Below are 22,289 nucleotides of genomic sequence, written 5' to 3'. Positions count from 1 at the left end.
AAACATCACCTCATCGTGTGTATGACACGAAGAATACAGCAACTTTTGTCATACTTCAAAATACAAGAAATTAAAAAACATTATAAATATAAGGAATCTTCTTTAAAAAATTTAACAAACAACCTAAATCAAACAGTAACATGGTTATTAGAGTTTTAAAAATCCCTACATGCTGATGACTCTGTACATATCTAGAGGCAGTATTTGGAGTTCTTTAAGACTTGTGAAACATTGTACTGGCTCTTTTGTGCAGAACATACATTACACGTATAACAAAGTACACAAGAAAGTGCAGGATAACATACACACATTTTCTCTAGCTAAGTAACTAAAGGTCATGTAATGCATTTGAAAAAGTACTTCAAAAGACAGTAACACGTAGAAGTCCTATTAAACAAGAATTATTCCAGGACAGAAATAGTTTCTGAGTTACGTGCTTTTGCAAAGCTATTTTAAAAAAAATCAAACCACCTGAGAACATGAGAAAGTAAATACATGTAAAAACCACGCTAATATTTGGACACATATGGCAAGCATACTTCAAAGTACTGAACTGCAACTGAAGTCTGTATTTCAAAACATAACACTGGATTCAAATCTACTTTAAAATCAGCTATTTCAGTTAGAGACAGTCTTCAAGTTTATAACACCACATATACATATAACTTATAAAAACAATTTATCCACAAGGTAATTTAGACCAACTAACTGTTTTTCCCAAGGGACAGGAAGAACAGTTTGTGGACCTACGATATTATTTATTTTTGAAATATCAAAGCACCGTTTGTTTCAAACTGATGCACTTAAATCTCTCCATCTCTGATGACCATCAGCACTTAACATCCATCTAACATTCATTGCCGAAGTCAAAACCACCACTCTTTGAACAAGAAATCGCCCATATACTTTAATCCTTTCAACTGCACCTTACAACACCAAGTATTACAGACTTTTAAAACCTACTCTCCTGAAAATAAATAAATAAAATAAATGTGGAGCATCAGTAACCAGATAGTATTCTCAAATTTCAGTGATCTAGTCAATGGAGCCTTCCCCCATGTACTGTGCTCTGTTTCATGCAGTACATGGCTTTAGCTGGCCAAATCTTTTTTTTCCCACTGAATCAGTAGAACACTGAAGATCTTACTTTTTTTCCCCCCTTTTTTTTTCTTTTTTTTTTTTTTTTTTTTTTTTTTTAAAGCAGTGGCATATCAATGAGGCACAGATGTGTATTCCAACTCTGCATGGATGAGCACACTGTTCAATAGTGCTGGCTCACACGGTATCAGGGCAAGTTATCACTTCCCATGAAGGCACTCTTATCACCAGGGCCCAGAGAGGTGGCTGCAAATCGCAGCCTTTTTATTTTCAAGGCAGTTTTGCTGAACATTCAGGCTTCAAAGATTCACACTTCCAAAACTCTATAAGAGTTTGTGAACGCTCAATTTGCCAAAACTGTTTACAGTGTAATTGGGCACCGTACCTGTGTCCATGAGATAGCGAAGGCGCTTCTCCACCAGCGCGGCACGGGTGTCAATTTGCTTTTGCTCATTCTCTAGTGCTGCCAATTCTCCTACAACATACTGACTGGTGTCTTTGAACCCTTTCTGTTAAAGAGAACAAACAAGAAGAAAAAACATCACTTGTAAGTTACATTTTTCCTTTCCACAAACACTTCGTAAGGCACTTACCTAAACAACCAAATATCATGCTCCCTACCAAAAAAGCTAGCACTTACATTTCATAAACTTCACAATTTTGCCAACGTCCTTATTTGTTTATTAAAACACCTGGGTTTTTCTTTAGGGAACATTTGATTTTGCAGGTTTTTTACTACCTTGCTGCTTTTTGAAATTCCTCTGATTTATTTCTAAGTATATAAAAGCTGCTGTAACAAAGCATAATGAAAGGAAGTGTAATCTAAATAAAGCACTATTTAACATGCCATTTCTACTCCATTCAGGTCTTACTCAATTTTAAAATACTAACTTTAGGGGCTAGAAGAACTAACATGAGAGTCTCTAATGAGAATTAAAAAGTGGGCTTTTGAGATTAAAACCAAACTCGAAACAAGCTCCCTGGCTTGTTTAGCTCTTCTGGGTCAACTGTAGTGTGGAGGCTCACCAGCCTGGGCTCTCATGCTTCTCTGGGTTTCTCTGACTGCAGGCAATTGCCCTCCTACATGGTGATCTGTAAAAATACCACTAATTAGCCTAACTGTGATTCTTATCCTGAGAACTGGTGACAAACAGCACTGGGCAGATGCTCAGGTGCACAGGGACTAACTCGAGCTGTCTTGTCTCTCCGCCGGCTCACACCCAGGCAGTAGACAGCCCTGGGATGCCAAGTTGATCAATCATACTGAACCTTACCAAGAAAGCTATGGAAACACCAATGAGTCAAGTTTGCCTCTAGTACCCTGTAACTTCAGCATTGCCCTGCAGATGACCACACAAATCTCCAAATATTTCCAAAGTAGTTTGGCTGTCCCACTAGTAGCCCAAGAACAGACATTTAGTACCTCCAAGTTATTCTCATGTGGCTCAACAACTTTCACGGTGTTTTGGCTACACCAAGTTATTATGTGCTGTATCCAATGCTGAAATGTCATTCCTGAAGGATGTTTTGGCATAAGTTACCAAAAAAACCCTAACCTACTCCTGAGCAACTCCATCCACTTCTTCCTCCTTCATCTGCCCCAGACCCTGGGAGAATGGTTTGAATTGGGAAAAAAACCTTAGCAAAATTATTTCATGTTTCATCTGCACTCTGTAAAGGATGCAACTAAAATCACTGATCTCTGGGAACAGAAAAATATACAGGCTTTTTTAAGGAGGCTTCTTTCCCTACCAGAGGCTAACTTGTTGCTGCGTAACGGTCTCAGATATTTCACCAAATGTTTTCAATTGTTTTTCTGTAAATGTGCCTGAAATCATCAATTCAGCTTCTTATTCAGGCAACAGGTATAATAACCACATCAGCATATTATTTCAAATAAAGGCATGTTGAAAGTGAAGGCTAATGGCATGGCTGAGCTCCCAGAACCAGTAACGAGCATAGAACTTTGAAATTTGGGGCATTTGAATTTAAATACATTATGCCTCCATTAATTCAGTCCTTCTCTTCCTACAATACAGCCAACAGTATCAGCTCTAATGGAAACCCTTTTTCTACCTGTTATATAGCCAGAAAAACAACAACAAAACTCCCTGAGAGCAGTCCCCCGAACTAAAAAAGAAGTAAAAAACAAAAAAAGAAAATCAGTCGGGGGAGCTGAGGTGATGTGCAATATATTGCCTTTCATCAACTATAATTAATTGAAAATAGTATGAAAACTTCCTAATGTCAGCATGCATAATTGTTAACAATTGTTATTAGAAGATGAAAAGAAATGCTGTGTCAGGCTGAAATATCCCAAGAGTTCATGTGTATCATCTGCATATATAATGTGAGCTTACTGTGCCAGACCTTTTCAGCTCTGCAAAAGTACAACTGGGCTAAAAATAACTCCAGCTCGTACAAAGTTTGATGTTTTGGTGTAGATATGACAGTGGTACAAAATCACTACCAGCTCTAGGTTGCTTCAGCAAAAACAACGAATGTGTTTAAGTGAATTGTGGACAGCAACAAACGACCACCACCAAACGCTGTGTTGTGTTTTTCAGTCAAAAAAAATTCAGGTTAAAACTTGCTCTTCCTGCTTCTGTCCCACAGCTGTCCATCAAAACCAGCTTTCTCCCTGCGGTCTATCAAATATTTCCCTCACAAATCAATTTTACACATGATCAGCCCATACCCCTACTGAGCTGAACCTCCCCGTTAATTAAGTGAAGAAATTACCATATATATTATATTAATGCAAACATCATTCAGCTAGTAATTCACGGCTGATCTGGATAATGGAAAGGTTGAACACCCATTAACCCAAGCCAACAAAATGGGTTGGCTGAGAAATTCTAGCAGGTCTCATGTGACTCTTCCCTCTAACTGCAGCTCTGCGGTATCTGCTATTGTAATAATTAAAATCCTCCCGGTAGATCAATACTGGAATCTCTTTATGGGAAGTGCCCTGATGGAAATGTCTCAAGGAAGCTGGGGCTGTGGAACTCTGAAAAATTCATTTTTTTTATCTGACAATTATCACCACACTGCAGACTAATTCAACAGTGCACCCCTCTCACTCTGCTTTGAATGCACTGGAGATTGACATCTAAAAAAACCTAACATCTCATTTTAACAAATAAAGGCACTATTTCCACATACAGTTTGGAATTATCAGCAATCATGAAACCAGACAAAAAATTAATATACATTAAGCACTTCATCTTCTGATGGCTTCCTCTGAGTCTCAGTTATCGCAGCCTTCTCCTCATTTCCTCTCTTTGTATCTTCCTGTATTGATCTCTGCCTTTTCATCTCTTGAAAAAAGGGAAAAGACATGTAAAATTATTATAAAGCTTGATATTTATGTATTGAAATGTGGACTTACATTATCAGGTTTTCCTATATTTATTGTTAAATATTATTAAATCATAAGATGGGAAAACAGGTTTTATATTTCTCCTACCTGGTCTGCTCTCCACGTATTGACTGAAAGACTGGAGCTGAGTTTTTCTGACGGTAGAGTCCTTGCTGAACACAACAGGATTTCTAAACCGTTCTGCTGCTTTTTGTAATCGCTCAGCACGATGTTCCTCTGTTCCATTCTGCTAGGGAAAAAACCCAGACACACAGAGTTTCTTTTGTTTACAAAGGGGAAGACACGAATTCGAAAGGTACGTTTCGGTGAGGGGACAGGACACAGCTTTTGCAAAGAGGCTTACACAACTCGGGCTGCGGTTTATATAGGATGAAAGTGTCGGCTGCGGGAAAAAAGAAGAGTGATTAACTTTTCCCTGGGTTTTTTTTTTTTGTTTAATGTGTGGTGGCAACGCCTGGCTTTTTGCTATGTGCGCACCCTCCTGCAGGACTCTCTACTTACTTAACAGGCAGACCTATTAATTGTGACGGGCATTTGCCAGCGATGCTGATTTTAAAGGAAAAAAATCACAATCACTCCTTTGCAACTTTGATTTGCCAAGCGCTGCGTGTGCTGCTGCCAAGTAGCGGCGTCTCTACCCCTGAACACGATCTGTATCGTTTTAAAAGCGTGTTGCCTTTAGCCTGTCTGCCTGCCCGGTAAAGAAATCTGTCGTTTTCTGTAGTCCCACAGACTTGTATGACAAGAAGAACTAGTTTCTAATTTTATGCCCATTGAGATAAACCACTAATGCTGGATGAAGGCTAAAAGGTAGGATTATAATACTACCCCACTGAACTGCATTTCATCAGCTATAACTTTCCAAAGCCAGATTTGTAAGCAAGCCCTTTACAGCTAAGGAAACTACAATTATCTTTTCCAGGGCTTCCTATGTTAATACTGGTAACAAATTCAAATGATTCTATCAACACAAAATATCCCAGAAGACTGAACCACCGCAGTGTGTGGAAGCTGCAGATACCGAGGTGCTGTGTACCAAACAAATATTTCATTTTATACCTAATCTTTTATTATTTTTATTAAGTGTTTTGAAAGTAAATAGGGAAAGGCTAAGATGCATGACTAATAGCTAAGCCTGCTGAATGCTGAAACTGGTTATCAAAAGCTACCAAGACTTTGCCCTTCCTCTGCATTGAGACAATTGGTAATGAGGGAGTTCTCCAATGGCCTATTCTCTAGCCTCAAGGAGGCCGGGGATACACAATCCCCAAGGGAAGGTAACAGTTTATCCTTTTCCACAAACACAGAATGCCTCATTTAGAAACGTGTAAACTGCATTTTATTAAAAAACAAATCCACCTCAATGCCAACAGCTCCATGAGAACAGATGGACACCATATATTCCTTATAATGCCGCTTTCCAACTCTCCCTTAGAAAGACGCACACAGGGATAAACTGTTAAGTTGCACCTTTTGTGGGAGCACCTTAAAAAAAAAAAATAATCAGCTCCTTCACAGAAGGTTATTTTATAAAGAGAAATACCATTTTCATCAGGTTAGGTGATACCAAATTACCCTAAGAGATGGCCTGCGTGTCATTTGTGGAATTAAGCTTAAAAAAAGTATTGCTCATATCCCCTGGATGACTTTTCAGCTGCACTAATCGGGTGGTTATGATTCCAGTTAAATAAAAGATGGTTTCCTGTTATTAGCACAATAACCATCTGACAGCCTAAACCAGAGTCTTTACCAAAATAAACAAACATGACTAATTTTTTAGGCCTGGCAACATGCTAAAATATCAGTGTGATTAGCCAGTAAATCCCATTTTAAGAAACCTTTTTATGACTGGGGACTTCTGCCACTTTACAAATGTATTCCTCTAAGCCCACTAATTCAGTTAGCCTTTTCAATCCATTGTATTATTCTTGGGCCAGCTTCATTTTGCATTAAATCCACTGCAGAAAGCTAAATTGAACGCAAAAATCAGACTTGATCCAGGCTTCCTTTTGTTCAAAGATAGAGACCGAAAGTCCTCTGCTGCTGCCACACACTTTCATCACCAATTTATAGGAACCGACAGTGTAAGGGAAAAGCAATGAAAGTCATTGTTTTGGGACTTCAAAGCATCTCTGTATCTGGGGAAGGAAATCCTTTCAGTCAGCAGTGCTTTCCCCACAGACTGCAGGTGGGTGAAAAGTTATACCCAACTGGAAGTGCCCCAGAGTCATAGGGATATTAATGACATACAGGGACTATTTTTTTTTTTTTAGATATATAATTGTAAGAACACAAGGGGTCTAATCAAGAAAATGAAATTACAATTGACTGGTGTGCGCTTTATACTGAAGTGGTGAACATCAAAATAGGCAAAATGACCACATACACCACATAATCATGTCTGTTTTTCTCAGAAGCACTCGTTGTCCAGCACCCAAGTATGTACACCTTTAAAGTGTACCACGGCTTAATTTCAATGGAGAAAAAACAGAGGGTCAGGCTTGGGAAAGAAGCAAATCACTGAGAGTCCAATCCTGCTCATATCAAAGTCAGGGAGAGTCTCACTGCTGATTGCACCAGCAGCAGGATGCAGCCTGTGCTGCATTTCTGATTTAAATTACAGAACGGAGCAGTCAGAACTGAGAGACGACTCTTGTATCTCTAAGTGTAATGCCAATGACAAGTACCAAGATCAGAAAAAAAAAGGAAAAGTGTTCATTAACCAACAGGAAAACGCCCCAGTGCATTACAAACTCTGCAACAGCACTGCCATGAAGATTTTCTGTGTTTCTTACTGTGAAGGATTTGATAAGAAATCATTTTCCTCCTCACAAAGTACAAACCCGAAATCGGAACACACAGGTACTGAGACAAAAGCATTAATCAAAACTTACCTTAATGTCTTGCTCTGAGCTATCAGTTACAGCTTTCTGAGCAGCACTGGAGAGTGAATTTGCCACCTGTGGCTGAGCTTCTAGGAGCTTCTTCAGCTTCAAATCCACCAACTTACTGTTTTGTTCTGCTAAATATGCAAATACCACATACAACAGAGTGAGATGCATTTAAATGCAGAGTCGCTACAACAATGTAGCAATTTAAAAGGTAGATTTAATTCACTTTTCTATCATTTCAGCTAAAGAAGTAAAAACTAGAAGGAAAACGATATTTTTTTGTGATTTGGATTGGAGTTGATTTGTGTAATGCACACAGATAATTCCTAGGTTTTCTCAAGAAATATATGTAGCACTCAGCTGAACAAGTAAATGTACTTGAAGACATTCGATGAAAATTACATAAAGTAGACAATGTTTAAGTTACTCCCAATCTTTACATACCTATACTTTGGTACAAAACAACACTTAAAGAGCCATATATTTAAAGATGATGTATAATAATTTATCACATATTCTATGTACTGATAACCTCTCAAGTTTATGAACCACTAATTCATCCTAAGGCTCCTTGGCACAGCTTCTCAAGTATCAGAAGAGATTATTTCCAGTAATACTTTGCTATGATTTATAGAATATGTTGAAGCTGGGGGAGCCATAAAATGCTTTGTAACTGCATCAATGGGACAGATTCACAGACTGCCAAAGCCCCCAAATTTTTTTCATCACTTTTAGCAACTTGGATCAGAGCCCAAAGAAATAATAGTTGAGAATTTTACCTCCCAATAATGCTCATTCTGTACGTGATCGTTGACTATATGAATTTGTAACACACCTACACACACAGTTACCTACACATACACACATAATAAGGAGAAATGTGTTAATAACAAACCACAGAGCAGATCTACAGAGCTAACCCTGGGTAAGAAAGCAGAATAACGCACAGAAGCCCCCACACATATGCTTTACATGCAGTATCACATCTGGGCCTTGGGTCAAACACAGAGAAAATAGCAGTTTGGACATTCTTCTATAGGCACAGCCTGAGTTTTTCACTGTGGGCTGGTGACTTCTAGCTAGTATGGGAAGTGGATCCACGACTGTTTTGCCGCACAGCTCCTTCCAAGGTTTGGAGCTCTCCAATTCATATTAGCCAAAATCTTTTTGGCATGCTGTCAATCAAATGATGCCTGCCACCAGCAGCGACAGGCTGGGTTGGGTTATGACGAAGGATAGTTCCCCTTTCCTCTGGCACACCCAGTCAGGGTGTCCTTAATTGAGGCTCACATGTAAGTACATGCACATTCTCGTGGGTTTATACATAAACATCATGTAATAACTATAAGAGGTTCACATTTTATCAGATACATTCACAGCAGCATATGGTAGAAGTTCTGATAAATACAGACAAACACAGTATTTAAAACCAACAACTGGCAGTAAAAATAATAATAAAAAGGTTTTCTCTTCTTGAGAGAGATGGAAGGGACTAAGATCCAGCAGGGGACAAATTAATTAAGATGGTCAATGATGATCCCAAATGTAAAATGTCCCTTACAGTTTTGTGTGTAGGTGCTCCCAGGAGATTCTGCCCTCATTAGAACTTCGTATGAATTGGCAGAATTCCACCAAAATCTGTGTACACTGACTTCTGCATCAGATTGCTTTCCGTATGATTGCCCATCCTCTTCCTTACTCGTTTGTACCTCTGGCTGCTGTGCAGACTGAACTGCAAAATGATGTCCCGGTTTTTCTCCAGTGTCTTCCCATGGTGGAAATGAAGTGTTGGGTAGTGGGTTTTGTACCCCTGAGAAGACATCTCAGGAAAAAAGGCCCACAGAAGTAAATGTTGGTAAGTCACTGGGGCGATGTGACAGGAATATTCATTTACTGATTTTCTATTCCTCCTAAAATGAACAGGCATTAACTGGAGAATTATTTGATAGGATTCTGCTCTAAATCAGCTTAATTCAAATACTGGAAATACTAAATATATTTTCTTATGTGTCTGGAAATCCTCAAGATAAAAAAAAAAAAGGACATGACTCAAATCTTTCACATTCAAAGAAGACTAGAAAGTGCTATATACACATCATTGACAGTTTAATTTACAAGGAGTAAACACTAAATGAAGTGTTTTGATTTAATATATTATGGGCCACACACTTGGGTCCAGCTGGCATGGGCAGAACCAAGGCAGAGGATGCTGTAAAGAAGTTCTCTCTTGTACTGCCTTCTTCCTTGATGCTGTCCTGCGCCTAGCACACTTCTCTGGGCTCAAGCTAACTTGTAGTAAGCAAAAACACCCTGGCAGAAAAGCTCATCACACTACAAAGAGGCGCTCAGCACTCCCCAGGGCCGCTGGTAACAGGCAGCCTGGTACAGAGAACAAACTCCTTCAGCAACTCTCCGCAAGCAGAGGAGCCCCTTGCTGATGGGCAATTACCTTCGTGTCCTTGAAGATCTAGTTTCTTTTAAAATAAGCATCTCTTGTAAGATCCTGACATATTTATCACATTTATCACCTGAACTCCAGTTCTGCTTGATTATTTTTGAAAGGGGAAATACCACTACTATGACTTATTACCTGACCAGCATGTGATTTGATTATGCAAGCATTTCTACAAGAATATGAATGCTTTTAAAATGTGTTATTTAATAACCCTATTATTTGAACATTATAAAGTAAATAAAGTAAGTAAAATTCCGTTCAAATTTATACCTCCATGCTCCTACTGGGGCAACAAGGTATAAATACAAGAACTGGTCCTTGGGAAGGAACTGGAGTGTTACCAAGTCTACATGGACACATAAAGCCATGTTTGCTCCTCTCCACTGAGCAGATGTCAAATAATTCCAGGATGTCAGTGCAGAGAGCGGCAGCTGTACTCACCAAGGCGATTGCTCACTCCTCTGCCTACCTTGCTTTGTTGGGACAATCCAGACAGGGTGCTTTCAGGTGGCTCTGCTTTATAAATCTGGCCTGGGGTCCCTTTCCCCATCAAACAAGCAAGAGACATTTAAATCTGCCATTGTTGGAAATAATGATTTTGCCGCTGATACCAAGTTTCAACAAAACATGAATGCAAAATATTCAAAAAGAATAAGCATTAGGGTTTAAAAGACTTGAAAAGACACAAAGAAATAAAACTATGACAGAGAGAAGCAGCACATCAGTACTTATATGATGATGGAGTGTTAGTCATGCAAAAAACACAAAATAGCCATTATTTAAATTACCCGTTGAATCAAGGTCATTTTCTAGGTTAGTAAGCTCATCTCCACCTCCAGTAACAGAGCATTCAGGAACCTCCTCGTTAGTATCTATCTCAATATTATCATCATCCTCATCCTCATCTGTAGGAACATACAGCATTAAGGTTAGTATTTTCTTATGTACATGCACCACATCACTAAAAAAAATAAAATGAATGCTTTAGAGAACAAGCTGAGTTATGATAAAAATGCAAATCATGAAACAAGTCAGGAAGGAGATTTCACTTTGTCCACTCATGGATTTATCTTTAAACTGATGCAATTCAATATACACACGGGGGGCTCTGCTGGAAACTGCTGTTACAATAAAGGTAGAGTCTGGCCTCAGCAGTGGCTGTTCTCTGTGCTGAATCTCTGGCTAACTCTGAAAAGCACACATGCTTTTCCTTATACTCAAGTCAAAATAATTTCCCCTAGGTTCTCAGTTCTCTATACAGCAGAATGGTTGCCGAAGCCAGCATATGGCAGGTTTGGATGGATTTGGCCAGCAGAAGGACCTGGGAGCTGTGGTCTCTTGGGAAAGGCGGCAGCTCCAGGTACTTAGTTTCCAGCTTGGTGAGACTTGCTACTCCTGACTTTGCACAGAATATCACAGAACAGTGGTCACTGTACCTTACTTAGGTGCTAGTGTCCGATACAAGGAGAAAAACGACCACCTGGAACATCATGCTTAGCAAGCACTCACCTCAGGTGTAGTAGCCAGAGCACACTCACAGATTGCTGCCTTACTGTACCACTTTGAATCAGCATTGTTTGCAAGCTACATATATTTTAAGTAAAATAATAATTGTAATTATACTTTATATTTTTAATGGGATCTTTCTACTGAGTTTCTCAGAGCAACTTATGAATATCACTTGTAAATGAGCCCCATAATGTTTTATGAAGTAGGCAATTATCATAATTACAATTATGACGATGATGTAGGTAAATTATGGCACAGAAAGAGTAAGTAACCTGAAGAAGATCAAATAGCAAGTGCTGAATTGTGAAGCAGATCCCAGAAAAAATCCTGACTCACATTTTCAATACAAATATATAATGAAAGTCTATAAAAGCTAGATTAGTACTTTCAAGGCACATAGCTGCATTGTTTTTACTCACTTTTAAGTCTCATATCAAATTCTATCTACACTTGTTCGGACTTATATGAACATTTTTTTCCTATGTATGCATGCATGCATGTAAAAATGACAAAAAAGAGAAGGCTGGAGTGTGTCTAGAGAAAGAAGGCACATAGTAACTAAAGAAACTTTAAAACACTTCACAATAGAAAAAATACTAATTATAGGACATTGGTACATTCAAACACCATATAAACAAAAAGGATCATAAACATAGTACCAAGATGCCATAATCCTGAATACCAGAAGGTTGGGGAAGTTTGAACCAGGATTGGTGCTGATCACTCATTATCTGTCATCGAAATACACTAAACCTCATCCCCAGACCTGAGTTTGCACTTTGGGCCTGCACTGCTGACATGAAGGTCACATAATTGTTTCTTTTCTTTACCTATTTATCTCCACAGTCCCCGTAATTCCCATTTTAGGAGCCTGTTGACTTTTTTCTATGTCTGCTACTGTTTTCTACCCAGCTGCTCCCTCAATTCCTCTGTAATTAATCAATGTCTTTCACAGACCTCTGCTGATTCAGGGTAAGGTTCTTGCTGCGACAGACAGGACCAAAGAAGTTTCCATTTCAGTCGTGTTCAACATCTGTTGCATGTATGATGGAGCAGCAGTGTGTGAAGTAGGACCCCTGCGTTTCAGCTGGCCACCATGACTTCCCTGGGCTCCTCTCCACTAATTCTCAATGGTCCTGGGAAGAGTCAGCTTTCTTCCAAACTGCCCCAGCTTGAGCCAGATGGATGGAGAACATCCCTCCCCAGCCAAACTGGTATTCGTGACTAGACCTGGGACCTGACAGATGGTGCTTCAGGTGTACAACTGCATGGGCAGAAACACTCAGGACTCTCTGCAACATCCTTTTTGTTCCCACTTAATTCACACAGATCGTTCTGTGATCTGGACTCTAGCTGTTTCAGGTAGTGCAGACGTAGGTCACCAAAGCAGAAGGGCATGATGTGATCATCATAGAGAAAGGATGGGGTAAAAAGCAGATTGAAGAGAAAACAAAGAACGCTAAAGCAGCAACAGCAACAATTCTGAAGTTCTGAATTTTCTTCAAAGCATCTCTACTTTCTCTAATGAGGAGCCAGACTTCTCATATGATTTTGTGATTGTGTCATTCAGTTGCACTCAGGCCATGGTAATCTCAAACACATCCTGGAGATCACAGTGACACACTGAAAAAGTGACTGGCCTAACAGCAGCAAAGGGCCATGGACATTTGGAAGAGGTGGAAGAGAAAGCAAGAAGGGCACTGCTGCTGCAGGGGGAAACCAAATCCACCTCCAGCCTAAAGGCAGACAATGACTTTCCAAAGCACCCAAAGGAATAAGCTTGCAAGGTCAGCTCACAACTACCAGTCATCCAGCAGGATGCTGGATGTGTCAAAACAAGCTAAACAAGATGACAGGGTTTAAGACTGCTGCATACTAAGGGAATGCTTAGATTAGATTATTTGATTTTCTTTAATTTAATGTAGCGAGATCAGAGGCCCTGTCTTTGACACCACCATTTTATGTAACAAAAGAGATGGGAATGTTGAAGACACCAGTTCCTAGTGTCAAATAATGACCTGACCTAGTATTTAATTTAAAGTTGGCAGGCTTTGACTGAATATGATTACCGGGACATTTACACTTTATTAAACAAAAAAATAAATATTCAATTAAAAGCATTCATTTGAAGTAATTTCAGAAATTTTCAACTATCTTTCAAAATCTACAGATTCCTTGCTTCACACTCCTCTAGGTTTTGTTGGTTTTCTTTCCAGTCTGATGTTCTTACAGTGTATTAAAAAAGGAAATGTGTTTAGGGAGCATGTTACAACAAGATTTTGCAATTAGAAATGATAAAAGGAACAACATAACGAAGAGATAACATATCTTTTATGAAAAGAACAAATTACTAGTGTGAAAAACTTTAAGCACTTGGTCTAGAACCAAGGCACGAATTTAGAAGAGTGCTAAAGAACTGCTTCCTTGAAAAGTATGTAAACGTGGATCCTAGAAAGACAGCAAAGCTTTACTATGTTGTGAAGAAACAAACAAAATTAAAGATAAAAGGATTAAGTCAACAACTAAACAGCAATGACCATTCCTACACAGCCTGAACTGCAGTCTGGACTGAAGAGAGCAAAATAAGAATCTTTTGGAATCAAATGGGGATGCCAGAATATTGGTGGAAAAAAGATCCAGAGGCATTTTACAGCTCCTATGTCTTAATATTCAGACTAAACTCAGGCATAATTTGTGGTTAAACTGATATTCTCTTGACTTGGTTTAAGCTTGTCCACATGTGAAGGAGTTGCAGTAGACTGCATTAATTTCTAGATGAAATTAAAAAGGAACTATTTGCATAGAAAGGTAAAACTATTGATGGGGTTTGGATCACATTAGTGGGAGAAGCATATATAAACTGCCACTGAAGTTGCATGAACAGTACTTGCTCTTTAGGGAAGATGCCTCCAGCCTCCAGGATTGTTTCTGGGAAATCCTTCAAGCTTGTGGATATTCAGATACTTAGTTTATCTACTTTCAGGTACAGAGTTCACTTTTAGTCTACAGGATGTTACAGGAGCATCTGAACAGTAATAAGAAATGCAGGATCTTAAGACTTAAGATCAGTGTACAAGAAATAAAACATCAGGACAAAAAAGTACAGCAGTAACTGCCAACAGACAGAAATACTGCCTGTTAAAAATATTACACTGAGGACTACACACTGTTTTATGAGTTGGAGACTAAGCACAATGAGTAAGCCTGAGCTAGCATGTACATTTCCCCAAATCGTTCCTCTGAAGTAGAATCTGTAACATACCCTGAAAACTTTAAGCATACAAGCGCAGGGTGCATACAGTGCCAGCTGGTGCTCTCTGGTGAGTTTTTAATTGCAGTACACCTTTCCAGCTTTTGTTATTAATTTCAAAATTTTTCAAAACTGTTTTTTATCTTACAATACATTTGGATGCTCCTATTCCTGTGGTTTTCCCTCCCTGCTCCTCTAGCACCTCTTTGCTGTGCTGTCTTGTGTTCACCCTCTTCTCCCCTCCTAGTTCTGCCTATTTCTGGCACTTTTTACACCAAAGCTTCTTCACACCATGCCTGTCTCACCCCCTATCCTCTCCTTTGTTCCCTCCCTCCACTGTCTACTGACCACCTCCAGATCTAAGACACATCCTTACAAAGATGCCATCTCAAATGAAGGATGGAGATGTGCCAGAGACTAAAGAAAGCACACTACCCAAATCCCAAAGCCGGTGTCCCACTGCACGGAGACAATACCTAGATAAGATGTCAATTCATTTGTCCCGTCGCTGCTGGGAAAAGGGAGGATATTTGGATTCCTATCTCAATACTGTCCCTGGACCCATCTCAAGGCATCCATCCGCTTATCAGCCTGAAGCTAGTAGGACATCTAATAAATTTGAAACTGCCATCCCAAACCCTCTGGCACTTGGCAGGAAAAAGTATTTTCTGTCTCACTTGCCAAATAGCCTACGAAAAAGACTGGATTTTGTAGCAAAGGATGCTGCTTATCCAGGAAAGTTTCAACTTGCCATAGGCATTTGAGTTTTTCAGACCATGATTAAATAAAGCCTTTTAATAGAGAATGTAGCACCAGTGCCAAAGCATGAAACTCTTAATGAACATACAGAAACACGGAAAGAGATCACATTTTCACCTACAATGGTTAGCAAGAAGATAGTCTTTGAAAACACCAAAATCCCAAAGCTGAAATGTCACTTTTTTGTGGAATAACTGAACCAAGAGAGAGGAAAATTATTTGGTCCATTCCCTTTTTGTAAATTAAAAGGTAGCAATCAGTGCAGAAGAAGAGATTAATGAAACATAATGGACAAGAGAGCTGGGAAGACATAAGATATTACTATAAGCTTGTCTTGGGTATTGCATAGGGAATACAGGACTATACACAGAAAAAAACTACTACATGTGAATGCAGTCAGGGGCAATATTCAGAATCCAGTTGTAAAAAGGAGACTGTCCATTAAATCCTAGGTTTCGGTGGAAATAAAAAAATGAAAGAGACTAAACCCAGAAACAATTATAATTTATTTGGTTTATAAAGCATTGGTGCCGTTTCACAGAACTAGTGCACTTCAGAAGAACAAATTTCTTGAGTGGAGATATAGAGTGGCACCTGACATCGCCAGTGGCGTGGTGTAAGCATATGGAAGATGGGCCATAAGGGAAACCTTCCGAGAATGAGTAAGTAGAAGGAAGTGCTATAAGATGCACATTGACTTGAAAAGAGTAAAGAGGGATAAAAGGAGACAGGAAAAGCTGGCAGTCCAAAAGAAGTTCCAACAGCTTGGCTGAACTACTGTATGAACAAAGAAAAATCAACATAGGAAATACAAACCAAGGAGATAAGTCAAAGCACATGCAAAAACAAAAAGCAGTGAAATTGTTATACTGGATAAAACCCCACAGGTCTAGTGGTGCTAACTTTATAAACAAGTTGTCGTCAGTACTGATACTGTCTCTTCCTTTAATAACACTGAAACTCCTGAGTGCATATGCTATATATATAGCATATATATATATATATTTTTTTTAACTATATATGTATGCACAGTTACCTCTGAGTCTGTTTATAAACTGAACAAAGGGCAGGAAGAGCAATGGCAAAATTCAGAGGAAAATATGAACAGTTACTGTGACAAAACAGGGTAACTACTATTCAGCTGAGCACTCAGGATATACCCAGAAAGTGTACCTTACTTGGAGTGGAGAGATGGCAGCAATAGCTATGTACAGGCATGATAAAACAGTGAGGGGGAAGTAATTATCATGTAGGATGAGTCGTCATAAATTGTGAAGAGAGATGAAAAATACCATAGTCTACTTACTATACAAGTACTGTGTCATTTTGCTCAGCCTCGCTCCCTCCCCATCAAGGATGTAATTTCCCTATTTACCGTGAAAATGAGTTATGTGTGCAAGCTTGGTTTACTGGACAACGAGTGGAAAACTGAAGACCAGACCCAAAGGGAGCTGTACAACTAACTGGTTTTCTCTTTGGCTTACGTGTTAGTATGAGAAACACAATTTCCCCTTAGAATATGTAGAAGACACTAAAAGAGCAGGAAGTCTGTATTGAAACCTGTGCTTAGCACCCATTTGATTTTGAGTGACACTACATTACTCCAGCTCGTAGCACTGGCAGGTATATGAATTTTAATGACATTTCAAAGTCGGTTTAATAACATTATATCAATATTACAACTCAAAACCTGTAAAGGCAAGTGGTATGTCAAAAGACTGCCATTAAAATCAAAAGGTTGTTGTCCCCACCTCCCACGATCTGCCTCTAAAATTATCTTCTCAAGCAGTCTTTTGAACACATTTGATATAAAATAATGATTCTTAAGCATTTCTAATGTTGTTTTCCCCCAAAATTACATTCATACTCCTATATAAAAGTATATCTTGAAAAGATCTTAACCAACAATCATAAAATTCTACAAAACTGTGGGTAATGACAAATATGTAAATAATGGGCCAGTGTGAGCTACGTTTTCACATAGCATCTACTTCTTTCAATCACATAAATGTTTTTCTTGGAAGTGTTGGAAATTAAGTGATCACAATGGTGATTTAGGAAACATATCTACAGCCAGGTCTTTCGATATGTGCACCTGATGAACAATAACGTTTTGAAGTGTGAATAGAAGTGATACCCAAAAAGGTCTCTGGTTTCTAGGTTGCCATAGGAATAAGATACAAGGTTCCTCAGCTCACCTCCAGATGCCTTTGACCTTTCTTTCAACTTTTCTGCAGCCATTTCACTGTAGCTGGGAAGTTCTGACATCTTCACTCCAGATCGAGCTTCTGCTATTAGCTGACGAGCTCTCTCTCTCAGCTGCCGACGCCGCTCTTCATCTTGCTGCTAAGATATATTGAACAGTTGCCAACTCAGTAATTGACAGAAATGCAATTTCATTCTCAATCTGATCATCATGATAGTAACTGGTTTACAGCATGGTGCTTGGCCCACATTATAAATAGGATGCTCGATATCAGTTGGGTGTCTCACCACAATTTTTAAAGACATCCATGAATCAGATTATTTTTTTAAAGCATTCCCCAAATTATTAATGCATTGGGAACCTAATTATTTGCAATTTAAAGCATTTATAAATTATGTTATACAAAAATAACTTGATGAAAATTCTCAGACACTTCTGTCTCAAAGCAGTAACTACAAAAAGTTTTACCGTGGCTATAAAAATGGTTTTACTAAATTGAATGACTTGTTTGAGTAATATTCTCTCATAGAACTGAAATGAGAAGTCAGATGTTGCTCTCGGTTACTCCAATCACCAAGCTGACTTCAAAGTGTAAAATGACATCAAATCTGAGGCATGGAAAGGAATCTAATCCTTCGGCTTCAATGGATACATCTTTTAAAGGAAAACCCCAACAAACTGATGAAGATTAATGAAAGAACAATAGATGCCAGAGCAGAAAAGACTTTGCATTGCTTTAAAACATTTTACTCGTGGGGCTTTGGTCAGTAATTAAAGAGATCATATTGGCACCATCACAGACAGTGCTGCCCCACTAAATCTTGTGAAGCACAATAATATTTCAGTTACATAAATGAGCAAAGGTCCACAGCATAAAGTTCTGGAAAAGACTAATCCACCCTACTAAAAAAATATTAATAAAAAGATGTGTTTAAACGCATCTATAAAAAACCATTAAGCCATAATGGAAACCATTTCAGTTTTCACCTTAACTACATGATTTTTTCAAAGTTAGGACTGTTTCCCCCCTGCCCTCAGTATTAGAAACACTCACAAGCACAACACAGTTTGGCTTTAAACCAAATCTGCCGATAAGTTTGTATTATTGACATAATGACCAGGATAAAACCCAGGTACAGGCAGGTGACCTAAACTAAGTGGGATATAGCATACTGCCGAATTTTGGAGAGCTATCCTGGCAGCCTTCCCACTAACCCAGCAACTGAGCATCTCACACCTGCAGATGCTGGTGAGAGCTGCTGCTAAGTGCTATTTAGTTTAAGCAATCATTAATAAAACAAGTGCAAAATACTAATTAGGTACATTTTAGCCATTTCCATGTAAATTGTTTGTTTGTAGCTATTTACTCAGCATTGTTCTCGGCACAATAGAAAAAATGCAAATGACTGAATCAGAATGCAGCCCTAATGGGACTTTCTGTTTATAACCATTAGCCCAGAGGTGTGCTGTAATTCAATCCTCCAGCAGCAAGATTTAGCCTCATTAACAGCTTGCATGGGCAGGTTACAACTCATAAAACCCTACGGTAAACAAAGTATATGGACACAGCACAATATCTTGTCTCTGAGTGACAGAACCCTGATTCCCTATCAGATTGCCTTGATTTACTTTTCTCCTAATGTCCTTCCCCTGGAAAGACAATTCTGCCTGGGCCCTGTAAGGCAGCGGGATGGCACATCGGCTTTGTTTGCTTTCTCACCCTTTAACTTCCCAGAAGGCACAGAGCAACAGTTCTATCAAAAACTTATTTGGTAAAGTACACATTAAAAAGACAACTAGAAAGCTTCCCGCCCCTGCTCCTATGTACTATAATAGATCAATTTAATTTAATTTCTAGCCAGCCAACTGACACAGCAACCGATTTTATTTCGACCCGTGGTATTTGGTAACATTAATTACATTGAATTTTACATGAAATAAAACTGCTCAAATCTCTACTATTCGTAATTCCCAAGATATAGGAACTTGTGGTTTTGACTTCAATGACTTTTAAGAAGGAATGTGCAAAATTTGTATTAAGATTCCGACGTGGTTTAACATCAAACAATTTAATATACTACAGCAGACCTAGTTTAAAATAAGGCCAGTTACATGTTTGTGACAAAAATGCCCTCAACTAAGCAGGCTGATTTCCCCCTCTCCTTTTCTCCCCTCCTCCTGAAAGAGAACTTGTATCCTGAATTATTAGCATAGTCATTAACATCCTGGGGATCTCCAAGCAAACACAGATTACTGTGGCTTGTGTTTGTGCTGATTAAGCCAATCATCACCAGCAGATAAGAGAAAAAGCAGGCTAGTTCTTGCTTAAATTCAATTCAGGTATTTCAACCCTCAGTTACGAGCAGCTCCTCCTCAGCAAAGGAACTACTGGTAGAAGGAGCAATGAAATGGAGAGCGTTATAAGTAGGTAGATTAAGTTTTGAGGTAGAGAACAATTATTAAACAGCAAATCAATCACCTAGATTTTGGAATGGAAGTGCTGGGGATAAGTATGGAGGCAGGAATATAGATTAAAAAAAAAAAAAAAAAAAGAGAGGAGACACGAAGAGAAGCTCTGCACCAGGAAAGGACCACGCAAACACACGTACAGCGATTTTCTTCCTGTACAGCTGAAGAGAAAACTCAGAAAAGTCTTTCACCTTCTGACATGAACCTGACATGCCAAAGAGACATTAAAGTTTGCTCTGTTATTTTCCCCCAATTACTTTGTAATGGTCTAAAGATCTGCCACACGGATGCACAGTGAGGAAAACTTCACCATTTAAGGACAAACTCTTCAAGAATAAGTAATGTAATTCCTTGTTTCCCTACTATAAAAATGTATTGGTATGCAATTTTTATATTTCACAGTTCACCGACATTTCGGCAAGCTTTCTTCCACTGCTTCAATGGTGCTACTTTTAATTTTATCCTCCTTAGTCCTAGTAATTAAAGTGATCAGCAGTGGCATCCCAACGGCTTTGACACAGCTACAACCCCCTAGCAGACTCCGGCTTTTAAGGGGAAGGGGAAGAAAAAAAGACGGGAGTTTCATTTCACTGGAACAAGAAAATCAAGCTTCTCCAATCCTCAACTTTATCCAATTGTTCTTTCAGCAGCCTTTGGATCTTAAGAAACAAATAAAAATGGCTGCCATTAGGGGGTCCTTTTTGTACTCGCCGCAGACGGCAATGACTGACATTACTTTGGCCAAAAATGATGTTGTGGATTTGGGAAGGTGGATTCGAATGGGAAACACTGGAGGGGCAGTTTCCAAGATCATTACGCGGCTGGCGATGTTGCTCAGCAGCGGCAGAAGCCGAGAGCTGACCAACTCAGTAAAATACTGAGAGTGGTGGAGTTTAAAACCCATGTCCTTAAATCACTAAAAATCCTGCAATCTTTGTGTTTTTGGAAAAAAAACCCAACCCAAACCCTCTGCCAGGGATTTTCAGTCATCCTTTGGCAGAATTCTGTGAGGATCCAAACTGAGTGTAGACCAGAAGTCTGATAATGTGTTATCCTCTCCCTATAAAAAAATATTATCCTGTGAGCTGCATTTATTTCATGTTTAAAAAGAATTTTTTCCCCAGTCTATGGAGAGGGTAAAGAAAAGTGGTAAATTAGTGATACTCCGCAGCAACAAAATTAAACCAGAATTGTACCTATGAGGGGGAGCGATTCCCGTAGCTGTAGGTTTCAAAATTGTCCGTGGTCTGCCCCGAGTGCACAGCACATCTAAGAGAAAGAACTTGACTGCCACCTCTTTCATCATGAGACAGGAAGAACGGCTCTGTTATTAGCCATTCAGAAAGAAAAAGACTTCTGTGCTTGTCCAGAGGCAAGGATTACCAAAATGTACCTATTCAGTTAGTAGAGAAGACAGAACAAAAAATAAAAAAAAATAAAATTACATGAGTTTTAAAGGTTTTGGCAGGCTGGGTTTTACTGTGACCTTGATCGGCTCTTGTTTGAGTAAATAGGATTTGGGATGAAACATTAAAACTGTTTAGCAGATCTTTTCAAACCATTTTAAACTTTTCTTATGTTGGTTTATAATATAACCAGACATGCTTGTAAATGGCCACACCTGCTCATTTCTCTGGGGATGGCCTGATCTCTGCCTTTTCTAACAAAGAAAGGACGGGAGAAAAAAAATCAGCCTTTCTTGTTGCAAAACAGAGTGGAAAGTCAAAATCTTTCTCAAGTTTGTCCCATCTGGTCAGATTAAATCTTTGATCACCCTGGGGACCACATTCATGTTTGGTCTCTACTACAGTTTCAGAACAGCTCAAAATACACAGGTAGTGAGCAAAATATGAATTGCTAAGCAGGGAACACTCGACATAAACAAAAGTGCATTGGCTTTGGATTTCTGTGGCTAGTCAGATTGTAGGAAGTGGTCAGCAAGGACAGACAAACATCATAGATATTTTCTGCCTTCTGCACGGTACCTATATCAGCTACCTTACTCCCACTAAACTGTATGTAGCTTGAAAACATTTTTTCATGAATGTGTATCACAAAATCTATCAAATCACTTTTCATAAAGCAGCAGGTATTGGCTTATGATCTATGGCACTGGTGGACTAATAAGACAAGACAGAATGAAAACACAAGTAGCCCACAGTCTAAAACTGCAAGAATCACAAAGAATGTCTTAACAAAGCTGTCCCTCGTAAGAAAAAAAACCTCCCCATATTCACAATAAAATGGGATTGTGTGGCTGTAAAATGGAA

At 39.0% G+C, this 22,289-nt stretch overlaps 1 protein-coding gene across 16 annotated transcripts in view; it reads right to left on the bottom strand.

Moving 5' to 3' along the window:
- Positions 1–22,289, bottom strand: part of EHBP1 (EH domain binding protein 1) — a 225,460-nt gene that overhangs the window by 35,681 nt on the left and 167,490 nt on the right. For 4 of the 16 annotated variants that reach the window (XM_030489115.1, XM_030489114.2, XM_030489124.2 and 1 more), the window contains 6 exons: positions 17,543–17,690; positions 10,615–10,731; positions 7,375–7,502; positions 4,568–4,709; positions 4,312–4,418; positions 1,484–1,607 (listed from right to left, as the gene is read on the bottom strand). In XM_030489115.1, coding sequence (XP_030344975.1) covers positions 1,484–1,607; positions 4,312–4,418; positions 4,568–4,709; positions 7,375–7,502; positions 10,615–10,731; positions 17,543–17,690 — 766 coding nt within the window. The remainder of the gene's footprint in view (positions 1–1,483; positions 1,608–4,311; positions 4,419–4,567; positions 4,710–7,374; positions 7,503–10,614; positions 10,732–17,542; positions 17,691–22,289) is intronic. The other 12 variants (XM_030489130.2, XM_030489121.2, XM_030489122.2 and 9 more) reach the window with 8 other exon arrangements.

This window comes from Strigops habroptila, chromosome 6, assembly GCF_004027225.2.
Source record: "Strigops habroptila isolate Jane chromosome 6, bStrHab1.2.pri, whole genome shotgun sequence".
NCBI lineage: Eukaryota > Metazoa > Chordata > Aves > Psittaciformes > Psittacidae > Strigops > Strigops habroptila.
This window is presented reverse-complemented; position numbering and strand designations above follow the sequence as displayed.